General features: G+C 32.9%; 1 protein-coding gene across 1 annotated transcript in view; it reads left to right on the plus strand.

The window, feature by feature from the left end:
* LOC124364425 overlaps window positions 1-25667 on the plus strand; it is a 65421-nt gene extending 39754 nt beyond the window's left edge. Inside the window, exons 7-12 of the mRNA XM_046819914.1 lie at window positions 13037-13154; window positions 17104-17270; window positions 18560-18760; window positions 20147-20258; window positions 23040-23139; window positions 25265-25667. Coding sequence (XP_046675870.1) covers window positions 13037-13154; window positions 17104-17270; window positions 18560-18760; window positions 20147-20258; window positions 23040-23139; window positions 25265-25367 — 801 coding nt within the window. The 3' untranslated portion in view covers window positions 25368-25667. The remainder of the gene's footprint in view (window positions 1-13036; window positions 13155-17103; window positions 17271-18559; window positions 18761-20146; window positions 20259-23039; window positions 23140-25264) is intronic.
* The last annotated feature ends 1161 nt before the right edge of the window (window positions 25668-26828 follow it).

Genomic DNA, 26828 nt, shown 5'->3' on the forward strand with positions numbered 1-26828 from the left:
ATTAAGTACTACAAGATATTAAAGAGAATTATTGGGCAATTAATATAACAGCAATACAAAGGAGGGCTTGTAAATAGATCAAAACACCTGTTGACATTCTACACTAGACACGCTGTGACTCAGCTTTTATTTACAGTGTTGTATTTGGTACAAGAGGGTAAAGAGAATTAGTGGGCCATTAATATAACAGCAATACAGAGGAGGGCTTATAGATCAAAACACCTGTTGACATTCTACACTAGACACGCTGTGACTCAGCTTTTATTTACAGTGTTGTATTTGGTACAAGAGGGTAAAGAGAATTAGTGGGCCATTAATATAACAGATATACAGGCCATGCTCGTAGATCAAAACACCTGTTGACATTCTACACTAGACACGCTGTGACTCAGCTTTTATTTACAGTGTTGTATTTGGTACAAGAGGGTAAAGAGAATTAGTGGGCCATTAATATAACAGATATACAGGCCATGCTCGTAGATCAAAACACCTGTTGACATTCTACACTAGACACGCTGTGACTCAGCTTTTATTTACAGTGTTGTATTTGGTACAAGAGGGTAAAGAGAATTAGTGGGCCATTAATATAACAGATATACAGGCCATGCTCGTAGATCAAAACACCTGTTGACATTCTACACTAGACACGCTGTGACTCAGCTTTTATTTACAGTGTTGTATTTGGTACAAGAGGGTAAAGAGAATTAGTGGGCCATTAATATAACAGCAATACAGAGGAGGGCTTATAGATCAAAACACCTGTTGACATTCTACACTAGACACGCTGTGACTCAGCTTTTATTTACAGTGTTGTATTTGGTACAAGAGGGTAAAGAGAATTAGTGGGCCATTAATATAACAGATATACAGGCCATGCTCGTAGATCAAAACACCTGTTGACATTCTACACTAGACACGCTGTGACTCAGCTTTTATTTACAGTGTTGTATTTGGTACAAGAGGGTAAAGAGAATTAGTGGGCCATTAATATAACAGATATACAGGCCATGCTCGTAGATCAAAACACCTGTTGACATTCTACACTAGACACGCTGTGACTCAGCTTTTATTTACAGTGTTGTATTTGGTACAATTTGGTACAAGAGGGTAAAGAGAATTAGTGGGCCATTAATATAACAGCAACACAGGCCATGTAGATCAAAACACCTGTTGACATTCTACACTAGACACGCTGCTCAGCTTTTATTTACAGTGTTGTATTTGGTACAAGAGGTAAAGAGATTTAGTGGGCTATATTATAACACCATTGCAGACCAGACCTTGTAGATCAAGAGACTTGTCGACTTTCTACAACTAGACACACTAGATGCGTTGCAGCTCACTCTTTACAGAGAAGTTGTATTTGGTACAAGAGAGTAAGAAGTAGTGGGCTATATTATAACAGCATTGCAGACCAGACCTTGTAGGATCAAGAGACTTGTCGACTTTCTACACTAGACACACTAGATGCGTTGCAGCGCAGTATTTACAGAGAAATTATATTTGGTACAAAAGAGTAAGAGAAGTAGTGGGCTATATTATAACAGCATTGCAGACCAGGCTTTGTAGATCAAGAGACTTGTCGACTTTCTACACTAGGTGCACTAGATTTGTTGCACCACAGTCTTTAATGTACAGAGAAGTTGTATTTGGACAAGAGAGTAAGAGGAGTGGGCTATATTATAACAGCATTGCAGACCAGACCTTGCAGATCAAGAGACTTGTCGACTTTCTACACTAGACACACTAGATGCGTTACAGCGCAGTATTTACAGAGAAATTGTATTTGGTGCAAGAGGGTAAGAGAAGTAGTGGGCTATATTATAACAGCATTGCAGACCAGGCTTTGTAGATCAAGAGACTTGTCGACTTTCTACACTAGACGTACTAGATTTGTTGCACCACTGTCTTTAATTTACAGAGAAGTTGTATCTGGTACAAGAGAGTAAGAGAAGTAGTGGGCTATATTATAACAGCATTGCAGACCAGACCTAGTAGATCAAGAGACTTGTCGACTTTCTACACTAAACACACTAGATGCGTTGCAGCGCACTCTTTACAGAGAAGTTGTATTGGTGCAAGAGAGTAAGAGTAGTGGGCTATATTATAACAGCATTGCAGACCAGGCCTTGTAGATCAAGAGACTTGTCGACTTTCTACACTAAACACACTAGATGCGTTGCAGCGCACTCTTTACAGAGAAGTTGTATTGGTGCAAGAGAGTAAGAGTAGTGGGCTATATTATAACAGCATTGCAGACCAGACCTTGTAGATCAAGAGACTTGTCGACTTTCTACACTAGACGCGCCGCGCCGCAGCCATTGCTTTACAAAGCAGTTTTTGTTGATGTGTTAACATGTTCGTGTAACACTGGGGAAAGTGTGGCAGGGACTACGCCACTTTCCACACACCGATGATTCTCCTTTTTATTCCTTAACATCGCTCCATTTGAGGATGTGAAGGAAAGTAGCATATCGCATAATCTCTCTAGTAAAGTGTTAGTTCCCTATCTCTTAGTTTCCCGTCACCATGAGTATTTTGTCATAGTAAACCCACAGGTTTAGTTATTCCTTACAGGATATATTTTCATAATAGTAATCCTAGGTTTTATACCGTACACCAATAAACCGTTACGTAAATTTGAATCTAAATTTCGTACGTATAATAAATCATCCATGATATAAACATGGGTTACTTCCAACAAAATTAATTTTACTATACTGTATATTTAGTTGTAAAATATACTTGTCTACTATATATATATATGTAGTATGTTTATAAGCAGCATGAGATTGTGAAATGCTTCTAGGTAATCCCACGATAAGTTCATTAAAAGAATTCAAGTTTTCTAATACATCTAACAAAACATCGTAGATAATTTGATATCATATCTAAATTCTATTAGAATTGTTTGGTGGGCTTGATGATTTGGCAGGATAACACATAAAGATGTCCTAGGATATGGTATTGTAATGGTTAGTCAATCAACAACTAATCAAACCAATTTGAAACTTCGCTAACGTGCTATTTTTCGTGCTTGGTTCTCTTTATGGTACGAGAAATGTTCCGTGAAAATGGATTTTTTAGGTAAAATGATTGCCGAGGGTAAATAAAAACAATTTCTGTATGCCTATACAATACTAAATATATTGCTATCTATATAGAAATCAAACTATTGTTTGCTTAAAACATACGTTGGTCAAACTATAAATAACTGCATCGAAACATGGCATTATTATAACATATAGTATTATTGTTAAATTTATGCTAGTACCAGTTTATTTTCAACACCCTAAACATATCAAAAGTAGTACTGTATTATATTTCAACTATTTTTTCAGCCCCCATTTTGTATTGAGGGAGCTGCAGTTTTCACACTGCGCGGCGTTTTTGCTACCTCTATTTAGGAGGTTTAAGAGTTTAGGAATGATCAGTGAAGAATGTGCAAGGAATAAAAACGCATATAGGCTACGTACTTCTTCATGGAACACTCGGTGTATAGTCTAATGATAGGTCTACAAAAATATTGCATCATTTTTGTTTCTTTGTCAGATGGACTTCGTAATGACTTTACATTTAAATAGCATGGTAAATAACTCAATAATACAGCATAATTTTACTTTCCACACTTTTTGTACGTATTTGCGTTAATAAAAAGTAACTTTATACGAAGATTTGTATACAAAACTTAGGAATCTAAAACGTTTTTCTCGGTTAGCCCGATCTAATCAGCATTATAAACATGTCACTGGACGATAAACTTATCATTATAGCAGTCGGTCCTTGACACAGTGCGGATAAGAAAGAATCAAGTTTCGCAACCAAAAACAAAACCAGAGCGGTTGCAGTTGTTGCGAAGTTGACTGATCGATTGAGAGTTTATGACCATGTCAGACAGCTGATTGTTGACAGGTTCCACTTGCCATAGAGGAGTAAGTGGGACAGCCTTGCGCGTTGCGATCGCGTATAATATCCACCTTATCCACCTTGGAAAATGCTACACCGCATTATTATCGTTGTTAAACATTACATTGTGTGGATTTAAAGCACACTGGTGTACAATTATTTTTCTTAAATAACTAAAATAATGCTATACATATATTAAAATTTAGCTATCATTATTAATCCAATTGACTTTTAAACGTTGCGTGAGTAAAAATGTACCAGTACACGAGCAAAAAATGCCAAACATAATGCTTAAAAACACCTTTAGTGCCATAGGTTGCAAGTCCATACCTCACAGCTTAATAATATGATAACGACGTAGGAAATGGCCACAAAAAGCTTAACAATTATTTTGCTGTATTTATTTTAAGAGAACTATACTAATTTATACTAGTGTGAAACATTTCTTCAATGTAGTTTTACCAATTATACACACAAATACATATTCATTAGACATTTAGATTAAAAAATGACCTTGCAATCCAGGTAATAAATGTTCCAGTAACAATCATACAAAACAATACTAAATGTTACATTTGTGTCGCTTAACAAGCTTCGCTGAAGTTATGTGCAAAATTTCAAGTCTAAAGCTTATTTCATTCTCGACTTGTTCCACGGACAGACAGACAATCGGACAGAAAAGAATTTTCCACCCTACTGAACTTCAATGACGTTCAGCCAAATTAATAAGTTTTGTTCAAAAGTTAATCTAGGTAACATCCTTCTCAAGATAACTTGCGTATTAGGGTACGCAAACGCTCATCCAAAACCAATAGAGAGACTTGTCCATCATCAAACACATTAAATATATAGAAACTAAGTTACATACAAAATTTAAATCCTTCACTCAATTCTTTCTTAAGATATGCAGTGCGAAACATACACACAGGCAAATAGAGTTACGAAGAAGAATTTTTCCAGAAAAATTAGTGATATTAAATATCACCTTGAGATATCACCCTGGGTTGTAGACTTTGCTAATGCTCATTCAAATCCTATGGAGGAACATATACTATCATCGAGCTCAAACCGATCTATATGAAAATAAACTTGTGCAACGTAACGATGGACCCGACAGAACGTAAAGAAAGTCTACCTACATGTGTTGTCATGTCGCATGATAAAATTAATGTACTCAATTTGTTTACAAATCTGTTTTTCTGAGATTTTCTCGTTGCCATCGTGGTTACCTTCAAGACCATTGCGAAAATGTTCGCTAACGCTCAGATAAACCTCATGGAGTTACCAATCATTGAACTGCCTGTTTATGAAAGAAGATCCATGCAAAATTTCATTTAGGTCAGCTTGTTCGCGGGATATCGTGCGGGCAAAATGACAGAGTATCGGGTTTGACAGCACCCATGAGTAATAGGATTCAGTAACGCTCAGTCAACGATTCAGTCCTAATTTGAGACGCCGACATACACAATGAATACTGTTTTTTTTCATGTGAATGGTACTGCTTTTAGATAAATTTACTATAAAAGTGTGAGCTTAAATTTGGTGAACACAAAAATAATTAATTTACATAAAATGACAAATGTGCTAAATGAGGTGTATGACGAGTGTAATGAGTGAATTAGGTGTAGCCTTAAGATAGAGCACTAACTACACAAACCAATGCAGTCTGCTATTGTTCAAACGATGTTGAGTTCGGGTTGGGCTAGATCACACAAATTAGATGTAATCCCTTACAGATTGCACGAACAGTCTAGAAAATTGGAACTGAAAATAAATCCATTAACAACTGTAAATAACTTGCAATACGTACATTGCACAATCGATCTAATGACCCAACCTCTTCCGGCATGCTAACTGTTTATCAAGCATCCTGCCATTATACTCTGGGTCATGGCACAACGTAATGTCTCAAATGAAAACTATGTCCTCGCATATATAGACGGCGATGCAGTTATAACATTAAAATAACTCATGTTTTGTTGTTATGAGTAATTAGTTCATTTTAATGGTGTAATGAGTCAAATGAATAAAACTTGAATTAAATATCCTAGTACATTATATAAATGCGAAAGTGCCTTTGTTTTGTTTTCACGCGTAAATTCCTTAACCGATTGTACTGGAATTGTACAAGGACATTATTACGGTTCCTGGGATGAATATAGGCCTATACTACTATGGAACAAAATATACTAAGAACGAAGTAAATTCAATGGCCATAATTATACACGATTTGGCGTATTTTCTTGATCATGGCAGCAAGGCAAACTCAACATTGGCGTCAGAAATACAATTCACTCGAACCAGCAATGGCCATGAAAGTGCAACGCCTACTAAATTGTGTGGAAAGCAGCGGGTAACTGCTAGCATTGCAATATAAGAGACAATGTAATCTAACTTGCACTATATATTTAAAGTCTGTTATGAAACCGATTTAAGTTATTTTTTGACAAAAGTAGGCTTCTCAGAGCTGTGTATTTAAATATATTTTCTTAATTGGGACGGAGGCAAAATCAGCTTTGGAACAAAAAAATACTAAGACCAGAGTGAAGTCCATAAATATACACTTTTTAAAAAATTTTCTTGATCATGGGAATGAGGCAAACTCAACATTGGCATCGTAAATATAATTTACTCGAACCAGAAGTGCTCATACAGATGCAAAACGTCTACAAATTGCGTGCGAAGCTGCTGGTAACTGCTGGTTAATATTATATATAAATTAGTATAACAGTGACACAACAAATATTTGAGTATTATCTTCGACTTTATTGCAACAATATAAGGCTTGAGTTGCATTTTGTGAAGTAAATCTAGTAGGCCTACCACGCAGTAATTTGTAAACCGAGCTAACGCGATAAATCTTGTTTAAAATTGTATCCTATTATAATCTCATAGTAATTGCCTAATTTTAAATATTATTTAATTTAATGTATTGGGCATTTTTATTATTCTTAAAATTGTCTCATTTTAACATGTTTAATATTTGTTTGTAATATATTCATATTAGTTTCTTTCGTTTGCCGCTAGATAGTATGTAACAACAGTGTTTCAAGTGGCAATAGATTTTAACATTGGATGAAACATCTTCTCATAACGTAGATTGACACATAATCGAAGGTTTTATACATGTCGTATACATTTATATTTTTAGTACCCATGATTTCATGTAGTATAATTAAATCCCCCATAACAGAATAATGTTTCATGGTTGTAAACCATGTAAGGTCGAGTTAGTGTGATCTACACAACTTACGTTCACGCCGCCGCACAGCCCGCCCGCCGCCGCTTCGTACTAAAATAATGGCTGTTATTAAAAGTGAAGTATTATACAAGAGCAGACGGGCGCGTATAATCTGTGATCTAGGGTGGGTTGAACGATAAGGGTTATTTATCACTCGGCTCCATGCATGCAGGCGCACTAAAGTCGCGTGGTCGTCTACTTCAGCTGAATAAAACAGTCGATTATGCACCAGAAGTGGAGTTGGAGGTTAGCGAAAACACCTGAGAAGGAACTTGACAACTTTTTAGAGGTTAGTTTAGATATTTTATGTCGTTCTGGTATCCAACCTATGTCTGTTAAACTGCTTATACAATTTGTAATATTCTCTACGATCCGCTGTAAATAAGCTGTATGTATTCATTTTAAATAGGTACTTATTGCTATCAGTTCTTTTCTCATGACCCAAAGGAAGGAATCTTACTTTAAGAGAAAAGCATATGCCTCATAAGTGTATATTTCACTATCGCCACAAAGATACCACGATCACGAAAACGTCCTGAGGCGCGAGAAGATCGACGATCTATAAACCAAGAAAAAAAATTTAATTGCATACAGTTTGCAGTATGTTAAAATCACAGCCAAGTTTAGATATTATAAAATGTATACTTTTATTTCTTGTATTATAATAGAGAAAATTTTACGGTATTTCAAGGTATTATATTTTTATTACCGAAACTGTTGTCAATCCGCTATCCACCATAACAATGTTACGTGTAGTGTCAGTCATTACGACTTGAACTATTTACTTCAAATATTAAACTTCACTACTCACTTTATTGAAGGAATTAACTTAAAACTTTAATATATGTCATAATTACATCTTTTTTAAATTCTAAATTAAATTCTAGGAGAACAGAGTTTTAACAGAAAATACCGAAAGGTGTTGGGTTATTATTGCCAACAAACGTAGCATACTTTGAATAATCAATCATATTGAATATGCGTCTTCAAATCCTTGTCTTAAGTTTAATTGTTATACAAAATTTCATAACAAACAAAATTATATTAACATGCTATTATAAAGTTTCGCACGTTCCTATATAATGCACGCGCTATATAGCTATAATGCATATTCCTGAGAACATAATTTAAAATTACTCGAAAAGCTATTACATGTTGGAAACCAGTTATGTCATGTTGTTTTCTGAGGATTAACAGGGTGATTTAAAAATGAAATCTCGTTTTACTTTCTAATAAGATTTATAAATATGGTTAGCAAAACATAAATTTGTATAGTAACAGAATTTAGTTAACATTAAAAAAATACCCAGTAAGTACATTACTGAAAATTCTCAAACCTACATTGAAAAATATTACTGGATACGGAAACAAACTAGTGAGTCGTCCAATATGTTGGGAGAGAAAGTTCTCTAGTTTAGCCTACAAATTTGACACAGACACATCTTAGTTTCGAAGTAACAAAGAGAATTTAACTCTTGTGCACTTGAACGTGATAGTCGCCTATTTTTCGTTTCGTCAAGTTCAAAGTTCAAACACATTTATTCATATTCCTAAAATTATGGAGTAAAAAGCTCCATTTTATATTTCTATGTCCTCATTCAGAACTGTATATTGCATAGAGTAAAGCGTGAAAGATATGTACAGCAGGTAACATATCGTACTAAACATTCTTTGTCCTGTACAGAGTTTTAAAGAAAAAGTCAACTGGAGGTAATAAATTAATATGTACATTTGATAATTCCTTAGTTGATTTTATTCAAATAACTTCATACCAATCCAATTTTAGAAATAAAGAGCTTATTACAAATCGTTAAAAATATGAAATACGGATAGAGTATGTATTGCATCTTTAATATTCATAGTTTTACAAAACACTTTTATGTTTAAGCGAAATTTGAATGGATAAATAAGATATGTAACAGTAGCAGTGTTTACTTGGAGATAGTGCGCATGTTGGAACAAATCGATCCGAATGGCGCGGTAATCCAAGTCCCCACGAGGTTCTGTAGATCCTCGAATATTGAAAAGGCTTTGGAACAGGTTTTGTCAGTTTTGTCGGGTTTTGTTTTCCAGGCTGTGTTGTCGGCTGCATTATGTGTGGAGTATAATATATTTTCGTAAAATAATGAATGAAAACAGTGATCTAGTGCATTATTGTTATGTTTTAGTAAATCTACGTGCTTTTAGGTTCAATAGAGCCCACAATAAGGTTGCATATTGAATAACTTAGTGGACATATCTATCACTTTTATAAGATTTAATTTAATTGAGGTTATGCTACCCATTCACAAACAAGTACAAAGAGAAATTTTTACTCATTTAAGCTATAAATTGGGATTAGACATGAGTCTTTAATCGTAGATAAGTTAGTTAACCTCAACCTCATTGTTGTTGCTTTAATTTATGTCATCCCACTCAACCTATTTTAGAAAAATAAGGTTTCATCTTCAGTATGTTTGAAAATATTTTGTCAAACTTTAAAACTAAATCGACTAAGGTGTCTGAATCCTTGTCAGTAGAATCGTTTAAAGAGAAAACGTCAAGAATCTCTGAATCTTTTTCAAATATTCGTTGTAATCTAATGAACAAGACAAATAGCTTGTCTTCTTATTTTTTGACTACTCAAAATACTGATGGACCAAATAAAACTGCTCATAAAATCAATGATACCGACCTCTTCTCTCCAACCTCACAAAACAGCCGACTGGAATATATACTATTTAATCCTATCGCAGACTGTGATGATGCTGAAGATGACATTGTAGATAGATTTGTTCGTGTTATCAATATTGATGAAGATAGACAAAGCTTAAATCGTCAGTATTCCTTTAGAGTAAGTAATCTTATTATTAGCGGCTTGTAATCTAAAGTAAAAGTTTTAAAAGCTTTTATAGAATGTATGATTTATGTTAGTGTAATGTTTGTCCAAGTTATGTTTTAGATTTTCGTCTGGGTTGACTGTAATAAGCAGCCTAAACTTGTTATTTGATTTTTATCATCAAGTGGATTAATTGATTTTATCCGAATGGATAATTCAATATTACAATTTGTAAACTTGATTTCAACTTGGTTATAGTAATTTTTAATGTAAGCAATAAACAGCAAGAAGTAACTAATTGTTGGAGAATTTAAAACCGGCGATCAATATGAGGAAGTTATCTGTGATATTTATATATACACATATGGGTTTGGCTCCCGATTACCCATGGAGAGTAAACTTTCGTCCATTTCACAAAATCGGTTGCTTATTGCTATCCGGTCAAACCATACGTATTGTAACGTTTTTCTGATATGTAGGCCAAATTTGGTTTTGTTATTTTGTAATTTTGTTGTTAAATTTATGTTACTAAAACTGTAATGTAGTATTCTTGTTTTAATTTATTATTACTACTGTTACTTAAGATTATACAATATCTAAGTTATATAATATATCAAATCGATAATAACAATTGAATAATTGAGTGTAGACCGCTTATTAGAGCCTTCTCTTTAGTCTTACTGGCAAATGTCAAAAACCTAAAACCTATCAATAATATTTAAGTTTTCTGGTTTGAACCATGTAGAAAAATTGCTTAAACAACTATGATTTAACATTTTTTTTTAATCTTTGGAAGGCCTTCTATAGTCAATAAATGTAAAACTGAAATTTTCTTATGTAAACAATGTTTTGCATGTTGTTAACTGGAAAACTTAGATATTATGTAACTTAAGTCAGTGCACAATAAACCATAACCTATGCGCAACAAATCTACTTGCTATCTAAGTATTCTGTAGCTTATATCAGCTACCCGTTACATATTACAATGTGTACAAACTGTAAGTGGGGATTGCATTATATTTTACTTTAATCATTACAGATAAAGTGTTAAAATTTGAAATATCTACTATGGTTAAATATACATTACTTTAGAAGAAAATAGCCTATTTATTTTTTATTACATCAGGCATGGCCCACAATGAAAGAAGAAAATCTTAAATAAGAGTGTAGTCAAGGTCAAGTGCTACATAAAATTAAAGGTGTTTTAGGAGAAAATTCTGCATATTTAACCTCAAGAGGTTTATTCTCTACTTATGGCGACAATTTCAAGTTAAAAAACTCTAACTTGTTTCTTGAATTTAGATTTCTTTACAGTTTCACCAGTAAAACCCTAAAAATGTACATTAGATTTAAGAAACAATGTTTCCAAATAATCTTTCAACATTATTAGGAACAATGTAGGCTAAGAGGAGATTGAAGAACATTTTTAATGTAGGCCTAGACCAAAAACTCCATCTAATTAAAACATGCTATTTGAATCAGAAACCACATAAAAAAGCTGAGTTTAGTAAACTATTTTTAACCTTTAACCATCAGAGTTGTGTGCAGCTATGCACAACCATTAGTCTATGAGACCATTCCGGGAGGAAATAAAACATTTATAGTGTAATAGTAGTTTTATTGCTACAAAGGTTTTTTATGGAACACCAGAACCTATTAAAGTTATTTAATACAACTTTTACTTTAAAAAGATGATAGTAGTTTTTTTCTTGAGCATTAATTTGAACTATATATCCTGTCTATCTCATAGTTGTGATTGTTTTTTGTTTTTACAACTATGTATCACTCGCTATTCATAACCACCCGTGTCTGTGATTACAAATGAAAATTAAACAAACATAATCTCAGAACTATTGATTATCTCAGGTCAAACACATGAGGGGACTGACAGGAGGTTGGGGTATAGGAATAGAAGAGTAGATCAGGTTTCCCACTCCAGAATAATATAGAGAACTCGATTTTCTGGAAAAATTACGTCGTCCAGGGGAACAAATGGTTACGAATTCAGGGTTAAATGCCTAAAAGAATGTGACGGGCCACTCTACTGGACATCTTTAACATATATAATGGTCTTGAAAGGTTTGGTTCATAAAATTACATTTGTTAGTGGAAGGATGATGAAGGAGCATTCTATCTTGTTGGAACCAAACAAATTCAAGAGTAACTCTTCTAAATTCATGATTGCTGGAATAATTATATATTAAATCTCAACCAATATTAGAAGAACCAATGTAATTGGTAGTACATTGGTCCATTTTAACCTATTTAACAGTTCAGGTGTACATCGACCTTTAGCATCACTTCATCATAAGTATGCAGTACGTGTATGAAAATCACCCTCGGAAAGTTTCATATGTAAGATGAACATTGTAAGAGTGGTAATTGGTACATTTTAAAATATTACCCATAGAACAATTATTTTCATGTTTCCTAACAAATTCCCTATCGGAAAAGTGTGAACTTTAACAGACGATTGAAGCACATTGATAGCCATATCATTGCAAGGCGCTGTTTTAAGTTTAAGATCATGTGAACTTTTATACTTCCATATTTTTTCAAGTGGTAAACTATTGCGTAAATTATATTTTTTCAGTTCTGAAATGCCCTTTACAACAAATGGTGATTTGGTATTTAGTTAGGGCCTAACGTGTGAGTGAACATAGGCTACTGTAAATGTATCGATAGTGTGCATATATTTTAATTTAAATTATAATTATAAAAACCCAAAAGGTTCATATAAAGTCATATATATATGAGACTTTGCAAACAGTTTATATAAATACAATTTTTGTACACAGCTTTTTTGCTGAACACTTCTTATGCAATCTTTCTTTTTGCTTCTTCAATGTTTGATTGAAATATGAGATCAGCCTAACTGAGCCTTCTAATCCCTTTTTATTTCTAGGCAGTGCTGGCTTTTAATAGTAGGCCTAGTTTTACTTCTTTATACTTAATTGTGGATGTAAATTGAGTTTTTAAGTGTGGTTTGTACAACATCTCTACTGAGAAATAGGGTAAGCCTATTTTTGTTATTCGGACTCTCAGTATTTAAAGTTCCTGTTCTGTTTCAGCGCCGCAACGATAGAGAAGAAATTCGCAGGCGACTTGCTACAGGGTGTGATGGTGATGAATACTATGGAGGAGACAGACCGGGGAGGAAACCTAGCTTACAAGCCCGCTTGCAAAGTGGTAATTATTTATGTCTTTGACTTGAACAAATGTGGGTCATATGTTGTAATTTAGCTTGTTAGCTAAATAGAGGCGAGAAGTCTAAGATAAGGATTGCTAAATTGAGGTACGAAGCTCAAGAATAGGACTGACTTCTGAGATTGCCTTCTTCGGTGTCTCTGTTGCCTCACTCAAGAAACAAGTTTGCGGAGTATTAGTGAAGTGAGATTCAATCTATATGGCGTCTCTTTCTTAGTGTAAAGTCAGTGCTTGACCTGTATTATCTTCAATACATGAATATTCACTTCTGTCACCATCAAAATTAGTTTCTTTTTTAATTAAATCAATTAAGTTTTGACGGAAATTTGTTATTTGTTACTGGTTCTAATATCTATATTGTTATCAGTCTGTAGTTTGTAATTAATGGTGTTGCTGTTGAAAGGGAATACATAAATCAAAGGATTGGAAATTGAAGGCACAAAGTCCAAGAAAAGATCTTAAGGATCAACTAGAATACGATTGCCAGAGTACTGCCAATTTTTATCCAATTTAAATTTGTTTATTCTAGTCTTTAAAATGTAAATTCAGTTTGCATATTTCTCTAAAATTTCACAATCTAATTATTATGGTAACTACAAAGCATTTGACAATCAGACAAAACAAGGTACTACGCAGTGATGAGATACGTGGATAATGAGTTTTTTAGATGATGTCAATAGTTACTCACTCATTTACCTGTAAAGATTGGAGTGATTGGTTGCCAAGCTAGTAGATTCAATCTGATCGCAATCAATGATGTTAAAAAGCCTACAGGCCTGTTGTAGAATTGCCATTGTCACATATGACATTGCCTTCATTTATTGAAGCGAGTTTAAGTCCTATCTAAAAATTAATAATAATTTATTTTACCTCTATTAAACGTATTTTGGTTTTCAATATTTATGTAATAGCCTTTTTATTGTAGAATAATATGTATTTGAGATTAATAGCAGTTATTGTACTTAATACTATTTTAGTTGCTGTTTTAATACTGTCTGGCATTTTAATTGGTTATAGGGTTATTGACAAAGTTCTAGAGATGAACATACCAAACCTATTTGCATTTTTTTTTTTTTTTGTTAAAATACTCCACGTTTTATTTCTTGACGCATTCAGCTGTTTTTTTAAACTTTGTTATTGACGTTGGTTATTTAAAGTGGTTTAATTTCGTACATTTGCCATTATGTTATGTTTTAAAACTCTTTAAGACATAAAGTTAACCCTCAAAGTCCTATTGTTACACTGTGCAATACCTTGGACCATTTACTGTGCTATCTTCGCACTGTGATATATTTTCTCTTTGCCATGTTACAAACAAACGGTTTATTCAATACTTGTGTTCTTTGTAAAGTAAATTGTAGGAAAGATTCCTCTACGCAACTGAACTGAACTGAAAGCACTAATTTTGAAGATTAACCTATTATAAGTATGAGAAATACAAGTGAGCTGAACAATTCATTGTGGCACGCGAAGGCTGACTGTCAGACTTGTCAGGAGGTGGCATCTGACTTGTCAGATTTGTTGGTGTGTTATGTATAAAACTGTGTGTTTTAAATTGTAACTGACATTTAGCTGTTATGTACTCATATGTGTAAGCAATGTTGCTGTTTATTTTGAAGAAATAATCATTGCCAAATTTCTTTTGATGTACCAAACATTATTCATGAATTTTGGTCTTCAGAACAAGGCTGTTGTTTTTAAAATAATTTTGTTTACGTTTTATTCTAATCCGTGGTACATGATATATTTTGTTCAGAATACAATTTTAAATAATTTGTATATTTTGTAATATTTTTATTACTACATTTAAAAAAACAATTATATCTCATTAATAAAATAAAAGTTACTCTGATATCTCATTCATAAAATAAAAGTTACTCTGCCAGTCGTCAAGACCGTATTTATAAACAAAAGGTGATAAGCAATTTGTTTTTTCGTTTACCTTATAGAACATGTTTTTCTGAAAAAATTAATAAGATTCAAGATATTGAAAGTATCTTTCTATTAAAAACTTAATTTTAAAAAAAACCATGTCATACGCTTTAAAATGGGCCAGCACATTAAAGTTATATAGTTAGCACTTGGAAGGTTAGGCATATACAAAAATAAAAAAGTTAAACTAAAATGTTTGGTGATGAGCTCACAGATTCTAAGTTGACAACAGAACAAGTTGTACAGCAAATAAGCCAAGCATACACCTGTAAGTCAGACTCTCGTTTTCTGTGCGCAGGATCCTCAAAATGTAATGCTCTTTTGTGTAACGTGTAATCATGACCAATGTCTGAAATTCTGTTACCCTATCATTCAGTTTTTCTTTGTTATTTTTCATTGACGTGCTGGGATGCTGTAGCTCTCTAACAGATATTTGTTGAACATAACCAAGATCATGTTTGGTACTTGTGCTTAGAACACTGAGATATTAGATCGTTAGGTACAGTACATTTATTAAAATGACAAGATTAACCCTTTAACTACCTCGCCCGAGATGTATCGTCCAGCTTTAGTTTTGTGAATAGCCATCACGACTGAGATATGCTGTGCAACAGTAGTTTTGTGATCAACCGCCACACCCGAGTATACTTGTTTTCACATTATCAGCCGTTTTATTTTTGTTGTATAAACTGTGATATTGTGTTACATGATGTTCTATTATATTACAAAAGTATAGAAAATAGCTGTCCAGTTGGTGGTGAAATCTTGTGGATATTACTCAAACTACTTGGACACTGCGTACTTTGTATCGTACATGAGCTCGTGGGAGAGTTATGGTGATATTTTCCAATGTTTATTTGTAGATAGTTGTGCGTTAGTGATAATATATTGTTATTATTTGACAGATTTACATTATTTGAGAAGTTTGTAAACATTTTCAATTGTTTGCTCTATTCATTAAACTTTAAATAACGTGTATGTTATGTCAAAAACTCCTAAAATGGGAAAAATACTCTGCGCTGGGGGGTCTTAGTATATAAGTAAGCCCGGGGCTGAGATGTTACCACGCATTCAGGAATGAGGCACTTAAAGGGTTAAGAAATCATATAAATATTTAAAGTCTATTCTAGCTACATTGTTGATGCATAGGTCGGAGGTGCAACAAGATTATTGTTCTGAAATCAGGTACTAATAACCGTAGCAAGATTGGTGCCTGTACCAGTAGTGCTGGATATTGACTTAGATTCATGATGTATTCCAGCAGCTTTAATATTCTGTAGTTTATCATGGAACTAGGGAGACGCATTAGAATGCACATTAGTTGTATCCAGTGGATCTGTCATGGAGCTAGGCTAAGGTCCCATTAGTCATACGCAGTGTCACAGAGCTAGATTGTAGCATTAAGGTTATTGAGGAGAGGCATCCTTCCTCGAACTGTCATCCTTCCTCCCAGTATCTGGAGCTGCTACCCTGAAAGAGTAGCTAGATGATGAGCCTGATGTAGAAGGGAAAGTGGGATCAGGAGATTAATAGGTTGGAGAGAGTTGCTATCTGTCAACCAAGTATGTAGTCTTTATATGCATATCAACACTAGTGATATAAGTTGGTTTTCCTTGTCTTACGACTGCTTACCTAAACGTTCAGTCAATAAAAACACTGAAGGCTCAGAAAATTAAGTTCCCTACGGCCATCTCCTAAAGGGTCTTGTAGTAAGGGTTTCTTTTTAATCTCCCGAATCTGAATTTGACTACTCTATTAAGGATCTCTTTTTAATCAAATTCATTTGATGACTTATTACTTTTTCCATCTGTTTCATTTCTTAAATTTATTTTTTATGGAACTATATGAAGCCGTTTGTTTTTTCACAATAGGTGTAATAAAAAAAATGCCAAGTTATCTTTGACTTAATACTAATATTATTCAAGACTTATTATAACAAGATTTTATATTGAATAGATTCACTTTACATATCAATTTATAATTTATGTTATGATTGCAGGCATGAACCTACAGATTTGTTTCATGAATGACACAATGTCCGACACAGAATCACCAAGTTCAGACTCAGAAGCCCCAGCTAAAGCTGTCTCACCAATGAAGCAGCCCTCTCCACTTTCTGTGGTACCTGACACAAAGCCTGCCCTTACTGCCAACGGCACTGTTAAGGTTAGCCAACTCTTAAAAGAGAAATTTATTTATTTCCCAAGAACATATAACAACATATAAGAAAATTTATAACAGTTTTGAAAAACATATATTTATAAAATTCGCCAGACACAATTGTTATGAGTTAAAAAGTTTAAAATTTTATTACTGGAAAATAATGAACAACCTGTATGGCTTTCAGAAATTTACTTGGACTAAATGCTAAATTCCCAGAAGTTAAAATTAAATAAAAAAAAAAAAACAAGGAACAAGTGATTTTTTACCTATTGTGTGTGTGTGCCTAATGTTACAGTTTTATTCAAATTAATAACCTTAAAATTTGTTTAACACTTTTTCCATTTTCATCAACTTATTTCTGAAGTAGACTTTACTATATTAGGATGAAAAATAATTTGACTAAGTTTCTATTCGGGCCTCAAAATGTTACACTGCATTCACAAGGCACATTCCACTTCCTCCATTCCTGCCAGCTGGCCACTTTCCGACCATTCAGTCAGTTCGTAGCTTCTGTATCAGTCCGTTTGTCAGCTGCCCTTCAAAAAAATACATGAAAAAGCAACAAATTAATATTGAATATTCATTGAAACTTGAAAAGTCCTCCACAGCGGTACATTCTTTGTAGAAACAAGTACCATGATGAATCTTTGTCACATACTTAAGTTTTTAAGTTGAAATAGGGATGTGAAGAGAAATATGGCTCATGTTTAGGGTGAACCTCAATTTCAAAAATGTATGAAGCAGGCAGTAGAGATTTTACTGAGGTATTAAGAATTAATGAAACAGTGTGGTAGTTGTAGAGTTAACACACTGTTTAGTGATGTCGAGTGATGAATAGTGTGACAGAAAAAAACAATTCATGGTTCCTTCACCAGTGCAAAGCCCTGGCCTGTGTAACAGTGGTCATTCAGTCATTGTCCCTTAAGTATGCCACCATGGTGTGGAAACATCCACCCTACTTACTAGACCTTGCTCCTTGCAATATTTCCCATTTCCAAAGAGAATTGTATATTGAAGGAAAAGGATTTGAGACTATTGCGCAACCACAGAAGCAAAACAACGGTGACCATGAATAGTTTTTAGAAGGGGACTTTAAACTTCGTTTTGACCATTGAAAATGTTTTGGACCAATTAATTAATGATTGTGGAGGGGAGTATAGAGGAGGGTAATGTTAAAATTGTAGAAAGGAAAAATTTGTGTTGCATCTTCTGATAAAAATACGTTTAACATTTTAAAGTCTTTAAAATTGCTGGTCAAGATACTGTTTTGCCTGACACTGAGATCATTACAGAGTCCACGGGGAGGTTTGAGCCTGCCACTGAATGAGCCACAAACTGAAGCGGATTTCTTCGCGTGTCAGGCACGACTACAGGCAGAGGCCAGGCTGGCACTGGCACAGGCCAAGGACATGGCACGGCTACAGATGGAGGTGGAAAGGCAAAGGAGACAAGTCAGCCCCATCACAGAGATGTTGCGCACCACTTTGCACAAGGTCAGTAACACCAGCTTGTACGATAGTCCATTGTTGCTGCTGAAGAACTAATGAATGTTGATAAGTCGTGTCTCACATTGTACTTTTGACACTCTCTCTAATATTTTAAACATATTGTGTGCAATTAAACCTAAATTTGTATACTGACATACTTTTTTGTATATGGAATAATGACGTAATGAATAATTTATGAAATTAATAACTGTAAGAGAAAATTTTTACATTAGCCATAGTCAGAGAAAAAAAAAACTGTTATAAGTTAATAAGTTGTAGTAAAAATGTGTTCTTTTTCATTATTTTTAGCTCACTCTTTTTAATCCCGCAGATCCAAACTTTTAAGTCATTGGTGAAAGTGAGTCAATGTAATTTACACTGAGTAATATTCCATAAATTGAATGCTAAATTAAGTAAACTATATATATTCATAGATTTAAGATTCACAAAAATAAGAAACCTTTTTGACTCTACAATATATTTTGGGGAGAGGACTTTTACGATAAGAAACCATTTATTGTACAACTTGTTGGAAATCTGAGATTGGTATTATCAGCATTTGCCTCAAATATTACCTTTATCAAATCACCAACTTATCCTGGCTATAGTGGCAAGCTTAGAAATTTGAGAGTGTTAGAAACATGTTGGTTGTTACAGGCAATCAATGTTCAACTACCACTTCTGAATACATCACTTTGGTAACATGAACAACTGTAGTTCCAGAGTGAATAGCATAATTAATCACCATGACAATGACACACTAGCCAGCCTTCTTATTTCTCTGCCTCTCCCCTCTCTCTCTCTCTCTTCCGAACCTTAGATATTTTTTATCACCCCAAGGTTATTACAGGTTGTTAATTATTACAGGTGTTTAAAGAAGAAATTGTATGCAATTTCATAATCAGGCCCAAATAAAAATGGTTGAAGATGAAGATATGAAATTTGTTAAATATGTAAATTATATAATATTTGTAATTATATGTTTAAAGAAATTACATGATTTTAATATTTGTTTCCTAAGGAAATAAAGTTTTTAAATAAAAGAACATGTATAGTCATCTTTTATGTACATACTGTAAAAGGTTCATGTCCTTATATCAGTCCTCATTAAATAATACACAAATTTGTATTTTTTTATATTTTTCTTCCCTTCAGGAATGATATCTTAAAAGGCTGTGAACAAAATTATCTGTTAAAACATTATGCCAAGCAATTTCACTTCCATAAATCACATTAACATTTTCTGTCATGCTAATGATTTCATTGTTAGTCTAACATGTGTGTTAAAGAGCAAAGGATTTTAACCTTGCCTCAAGTATTTCCCTCAGAGTAATTGCATACTTCCATAACATTCTGTTATAATTGTTACATAATCTGTTACTGTTGTTGCAGGTGGGAGTGGTGTTCCCTCAGGACAGGAGAAGAGTCAGTCGCCAGATGTTGACTGACATGAATGTGGCACAACTGCAAGTCATCGTCAATGACCTGCACACTCAGATTGAATGTAAGTGCTTGTGGAGTTCTTTTCTGCAATTTAAATGAGAGCTGGAACAACATCATGTACAACTTTAAAAATTAACAATTGTCCATCACTGCAAATATATTTTATATTGAAAAATTTTATCGATTATTGTGAGGATTTTCGAATTGATATGGACTATGTTTACTTTCAATCCAACTAGATTAATAATGTAAAATTTTGTTCACAAATAATAAACCATTCATCCACTAATTTTTATTGTAAATTTTGCTTCTGCTGGTCGTACAAAAATGTATCTGCTCTTTTATTAAATAATTATCAGTAATACAAAAACCATAGCTTACAATATGGGCCATGAAATCGACTTATCTATTCATATTAAAAGTAAAAAAACTATACGATCACAATAAAATAAATGTTCTTACTCCATTAAAAATTATGCATTTTCAAAGTTCAGGTTGGAGAAGAGGAAACACATTTTTCACTATTGAATGACTGGGACATGGTTTGATAAATAATGAAAACAAGCGTTAAGTGATAGATTTTGTAATGCATTTTTGAAATATACATGCTTTAATTAGGTTCAAAACATGTCTTGGAGGTGGCACCCTTCTTGCTGGATACAAATTTGAATCCTCTCCTGAAAGTTACACATGGCTCTCTCCAACATTTCATGTGGCACGGCTTCAATTTCCCGACGTATGGAATTCTTCAGGTCATCAATTGTGCAAGGCTTGTTCATGTAAATTTCTTATTTTAAATATCCTCACAAAAAGAAGTCCCATATCTACAAATTGGGTGGTGCCATATCTACAAAGTGAGGGGGCCAGTAAACACCACCATATCTCGAAATAACATGTCCTAGGAACATTTGTCAAACCACTTGCATGGATGCTCTCACAGTGTGGGCTGTGGCACCGTCCTGCTGAAACCATATTTCTCTCATGTTCACTTGATGCCTTCCAAGTCCCTGACAAAGAAAGTTGTTTAACATTCCAATGTAGCGCGCTTATGTCACAGTAAATGTAGTTCCTTCCTCTTCAAAAAATAGGGTCCAACAATCCCTATCTTTGAAATGCAGCAGCACACTGTTACTTTTAAATTGTGGAGAGGTAATTCATGTGGGTTTTTCGGCGCCCAGTGCCGACAATTTTAAACATTAACGTATCCGTCAGATGAAAATGTGCTTCATCGCTCATGAATACTGTAGCATCTGCATCTTCCATAAAAAATTTGTCCACTACGGCGACAAATCTCTCTGCTCTGCACAAAATCCCCTTTACTAAGCTGCTGGACGATCATTATCTCGTATGGGTGAAATTTAAGATCATCATGTAAGATGCGGTGAAGCAATGTGATATACTCAGCACTACAACCTGTCGTCTAGCTGATTGTTTTGGACTAGCAACAACTGCTGTTCTCACTCGGTCTACATTTTTTTTAGTATAAAATGAATGGGAAAGACCAAGTGGTTTCTTTTTCATCACAGATCCAGTACTTCTAAACGCTGCAACCAATCGGAGTACAGTATTTCGATCAGGCACTGCATCTTGGCATCTAACTCTATAATTTAGATGGAAAAGACGTTGGACTGTAACCTACAGATTCATTTTTTCTAAAGTACTGATCAACAACAAACCCACGATGCTCTACGCTCCAATGTGCCTGAAACTGCATTGTACGGGCAGTCTGCCAACATTCATTCAAGGTCAATAATCTGGATATAAATATTCTGGTATTTTTTTATATTAAGTCAGCTAGAGTAGAGATTAACTCTATCAAGTTTTATTGACCTTGTATTTCTTAAATCTAAAAGGAGGTATGCGTTTCCTATACTATACCTAACATCTAACATGTTACCAAAATACTATCTCAGTTTACTTCCCTCCTAAGTCTATACCTATAAAAATTTCTGTTCCATAGTGTATTTAATTATTAATAATCCATATCGATCTCAGAAGTGGTATACGTCATGCATGCATCACATTAGACAATCATCATATTGCCAATGTGACACATGCAGCACATTAACATCTATTCATATTAGGTAACGTTTGAAGTAGTAAAAGTCATTTCAATAGTGATACAATTTATATAGTTGCAGTGAGGAAGAACAAAACTTCTCTAATATTAGGGTTTTAAAGTTTTATTGTACTTTAAGAAACAGGATATATATATACTTATTGGATTTTCTCTATAACAAAAAAAAAAACTAGATTAATATTTTTTATGATTTTTAATAAAGACTATGTATGCACTGTAAATTTATACATTTCTGAACAAAGCTTAAAATTTAGGTTCAAATATATATTTTGAATTTTTTCTTTTATGTAATACAAGTTTCATATCAAATGGAATTTGGGAGTGAATGGAGCATTACATTTTTTGTGAGAAAATTATGTATATGTTACATTTCAAGCATTGGTTGCAATTAAAACAAGTTTTTAAATTAATACATTAACATGTACTCTAAAACATTCAGTCACCATAGTAAGTTTGTGTGTCACTTCTAGAATTAACCCATAATAACCTAGTGTAGCTATATGCACATAGTTGTATGCATAGCACTTGCACACATTATGGTTATCGAACTATATTAATCTGGGCTATGATGGATTATGTTTTAAACGTTTCATCTATAAAAACGTTAAAGAAGGAAACTTGTAAAACTTTTTTTACATTGCAAGCAAGATGTATAGAAAATGGAATAATGTTGGCACCTGCACATACAAATCATACGTATTTAGTATAATTCATACATACACTAGTTACAACCTGTGATAGCAAAACATAATTTTGTTACAGATCTGAACGAAAGTCTAGTAAAGTTCCTAATGGAGAGAGACGACTTACATATGAGCCAAGACTCCATGTTGGTTGACATTGAAGATCTCACCAGATACCTGTAAGCTGTCTTTGCCTTAAATTAATTATAACACAAGAAATTTGAGATGTTTACTAAAAAAAGGATTATAATTAGTAATTTGGCTGTGTTGGTCGGGTATAGATTTTAGCAGATCGTTTTACCAGTGTTTGTAATGTTGGCCTCTTCAAAAAGTTTTAAACTTAATTTATGATACATTCTTGAAGCTCTTTTCTTATTGGAAATTATATATTAATTTGAACAAACTCTCCAATAATATAAGTTTTTATTTTTGTGAGGCCTTTCGTACTCAATGAGAACATCTTCGGACCTACACAACTGGTTCGTTGTTTACTAGATTATTTTGGTTCTTTTTTTATAAAAATTGTTTCATATGCATTGAGGAATTTTTTATTTTGTACTCTTTTTATAATTTTGCATTTGAAAAAGAATGTCCAGTTTGAAGTGCATGTTTTGCCATGGCTGATCTTTCTTCTTGTTGGTATTCTAAACATGCCCTATGTTCCTTAGCTCTCTGTTTTAACTTTCTTTTTTTTTGGCCAATGTATTTTAAATCACAATTGTTACAATTAATTTGATAAATTCCACATTTTTCTTCTTCATTAATTTTTAATGACATATGTTTTTATTTAGTACAAAATTGTTTATGTTATTATTGTTATTATTACTTTTATTCAGTTGTGTGGGTCCGAAGATGCTCTCATTGAGTACGAAAGGCCTCACAAAAATAAAAACTTATATTATTGGAGAGTTTAAATTACATTAAAATACAAAACCAATATTTAATACATATTATTGTGAGGCCTTTCGATATCCAAGATACCTTCATCAGACACATCACAAAATAAATACAAAAAGTAAATTTGATTATTAATAATAGTTAACATATGTGATTTAATAATAATTTGTCTTTGGGTGGCGTAGTGTGTAAATATAATTAAATTATTACTGGTATTATACTATATAAATTTTGAATGTTATTTTTGTAATTTTTCGTTTTAGTAATATTGAATTTTGAATTGGTCTATGGACAAATATATCTAAAGATGTACAAAAATCATTCAAAAAACATACAAATAAAAACATCACATATAAAACAACAAGTCAATTGAAGAATAAATTAAAAAATCCAAAAGATGAAGAAGAAATTATTAATAAATCAGGTATATACCAAATTAAATGTGATGACTGCAACAAAAAATACATTGGACAAACAAGAAGAAAAATTCATACACGATATAAAGAACATTGCTCCCACATTAAATTCAACAGAAAAGAAAAATCTGCCGTCGCACACCACTGCATCAATACCGGACACACTATATCACAGAAAAACTTAAAACTATTAAAACATGTTAACACTCCAAAATATTTAAATGCATGGGAGTCATATTACATAAATCAAACAAACACAGAAGATCTATTAAATCAAGAAGATGGACCAATTCAAAATTCAATATTACTAAAACGAAAATTACAAAAAATAACATTCAAAATTTATATAGTATAATACCAGTAATAATTTAATTATATTTACACACTACGCCACCCAAGACAAATTATTATTAAATCACATATGTTAACTATTATTAATAATCAAATTTACTTTTTGTATTTATTTTGTGATGTGTCTGATGAAGGTATCTTGGATATCGAAAGGCCTCACAATAATATGTATTAAATATTGGTTTTGTATTTTAATGTAATTTACCAGTGACCAATATAAGCTCCATCTACAGCATTGGAGAGTTTGTTAAAATTAATGTATTAATTTATGATGTTTCAATTTCTTAAAAAATTATTTCTGTACTCAATTCTAAATAAATATGAGTTAAATATAAATATCAAGGTGAAGTAAATACCAATTAATTTGTAAAGAAAATATTAAGTTAGTTAATTTATTAATTAGGTTATGTATTTAGGGTTTAATACAAGTTATGACAAAGACAAGTTTAAGCAATCAGTAATTTTTGCACTGGCGGATCTCTACATATTCGATGGTTGAATCCCGTTGATCGATTCTTGAAATCAAGATTCTATGGCCTAATATTTAAAATTCACTATAATTAATATAGTGTATCAAAAGTAATCTTTCTGTTAAGTTGATATCCTTTCTTTATTAACAAATTGTGCTGCATTTTTGTAGGGGTGCCAAGGAAAACACACTGAAGGAAGACATCAGTTTCAACAACAATCTCCCCACCACTAAACCCAAGGCCAACAGAATAGCAGCGCCAGTACGCAAGTAGATGTTGACTCTGCACTGTGCCTGGACACATTGTATCTACACCGTTCTTCTTTGGTCATCGTCTATTATAGGACACCTGAAGTTTTTCTCAGATTCATTGTGAGCAGCTCTTTTCTTAAACAGTGATGGCCTGACTAATTTAGTTTTGAGAAAAATACTAATTGATTTTTTAGTAAAAAAAATATTATAAAAAATTAAACACAATGTAAAACATAAAATTGTTTAAAACAACATACTACGTTATCTTACATATTTAAAGTGTTTATGTATATAAATTGATAAATATATGTTTTATTACTTCTTTGTTATTTTTTATATTCTACTTACAATGATGTATTAATTAAATTTAAAACATTTTAATATTATAATTAATATAAAATTAAAATCTCATACTTCAAATGAGTAGTATGTATTAACTATAAAGCGTTAATAAGATTTAATGGATTTTTCTATTAAAGTTTATTGGTAACATTTATGGTAATGCATTATTTTTTCCACTTAAGAATTAAATTATAGAACTGATTCTTGAAGAATTAAATTATAGAACTGATTCGTTAAAAACATTAACATTACTTTTTACACTTTAAAGACATCTGTGAAAATTTTCATTTTTATCTAACAAACCATATTTTGGTTGATTTTCAACGCATCTGAAAATATAATAGTACTTAGCCTATAAAAAAACTTAATTGATTTTATATATCTTCACAGAAAGAATATTTAAAATGTTTTACAAAATTATTTATATTTTAACTATAACTAATTGTTTTGGTTAATGTTTGTCTCTATAGCCTACCAAAATAAGAGTAAAATGAATATATTTATTTTAATAAATGAAAAAGAAAGTTTACAATGTAAAAAAGACAAATTCAAATAAAATTGTAGCATTTTCCCCCCCCCACCCCCCCCCCCCCCCACCCCCCCCCCCCCCCACCCCCCCCCCCCCCCACCCCCCCCCCCCCCCACCCCCCCCCCCCCCCACCCCCCCCCACCTCTTCCGATTACAGGAAAACTTGATTACGTTCTTATACGAGAACAATATAAATTTGCTTTCTTCTTCCGTTATAGTTTTGTCCAACCATTACGGTAAACACTTAATTTCTGAGGTAAAAGGATTAACAGTGATTTTAAATGTCTTAAAAGTTTACTTTTAATCGACTAGAAATTGAGCTAATTTCAAGAAATATTTTATACTGTAACTATTGTCAATTTCAACTGTTATAAAATATAACAGTCAATCGTTCACAATTTAAAAAAAACTTTACGGGATTTTTACTTTAATTTTTATGGCATATTCCAAAACATTGAACAGCTCAAATCATGTTTATGGATAAAGTATATTTTTCATGAGAACTCAAACTAAAATCTAGTTTCCAGGTATAAACCTCTTCAAAACACTGCTTATACAATTACATCTTTGAAATATTTCTGCCTCGGTGTGGCGTGCCATTTTCAGTTATGT

Source organism: Homalodisca vitripennis, chromosome 6 (assembly GCF_021130785.1).
Source record: "Homalodisca vitripennis isolate AUS2020 chromosome 6, UT_GWSS_2.1, whole genome shotgun sequence".
Lineage (NCBI taxonomy): Eukaryota > Metazoa > Arthropoda > Insecta > Hemiptera > Cicadellidae > Homalodisca > Homalodisca vitripennis.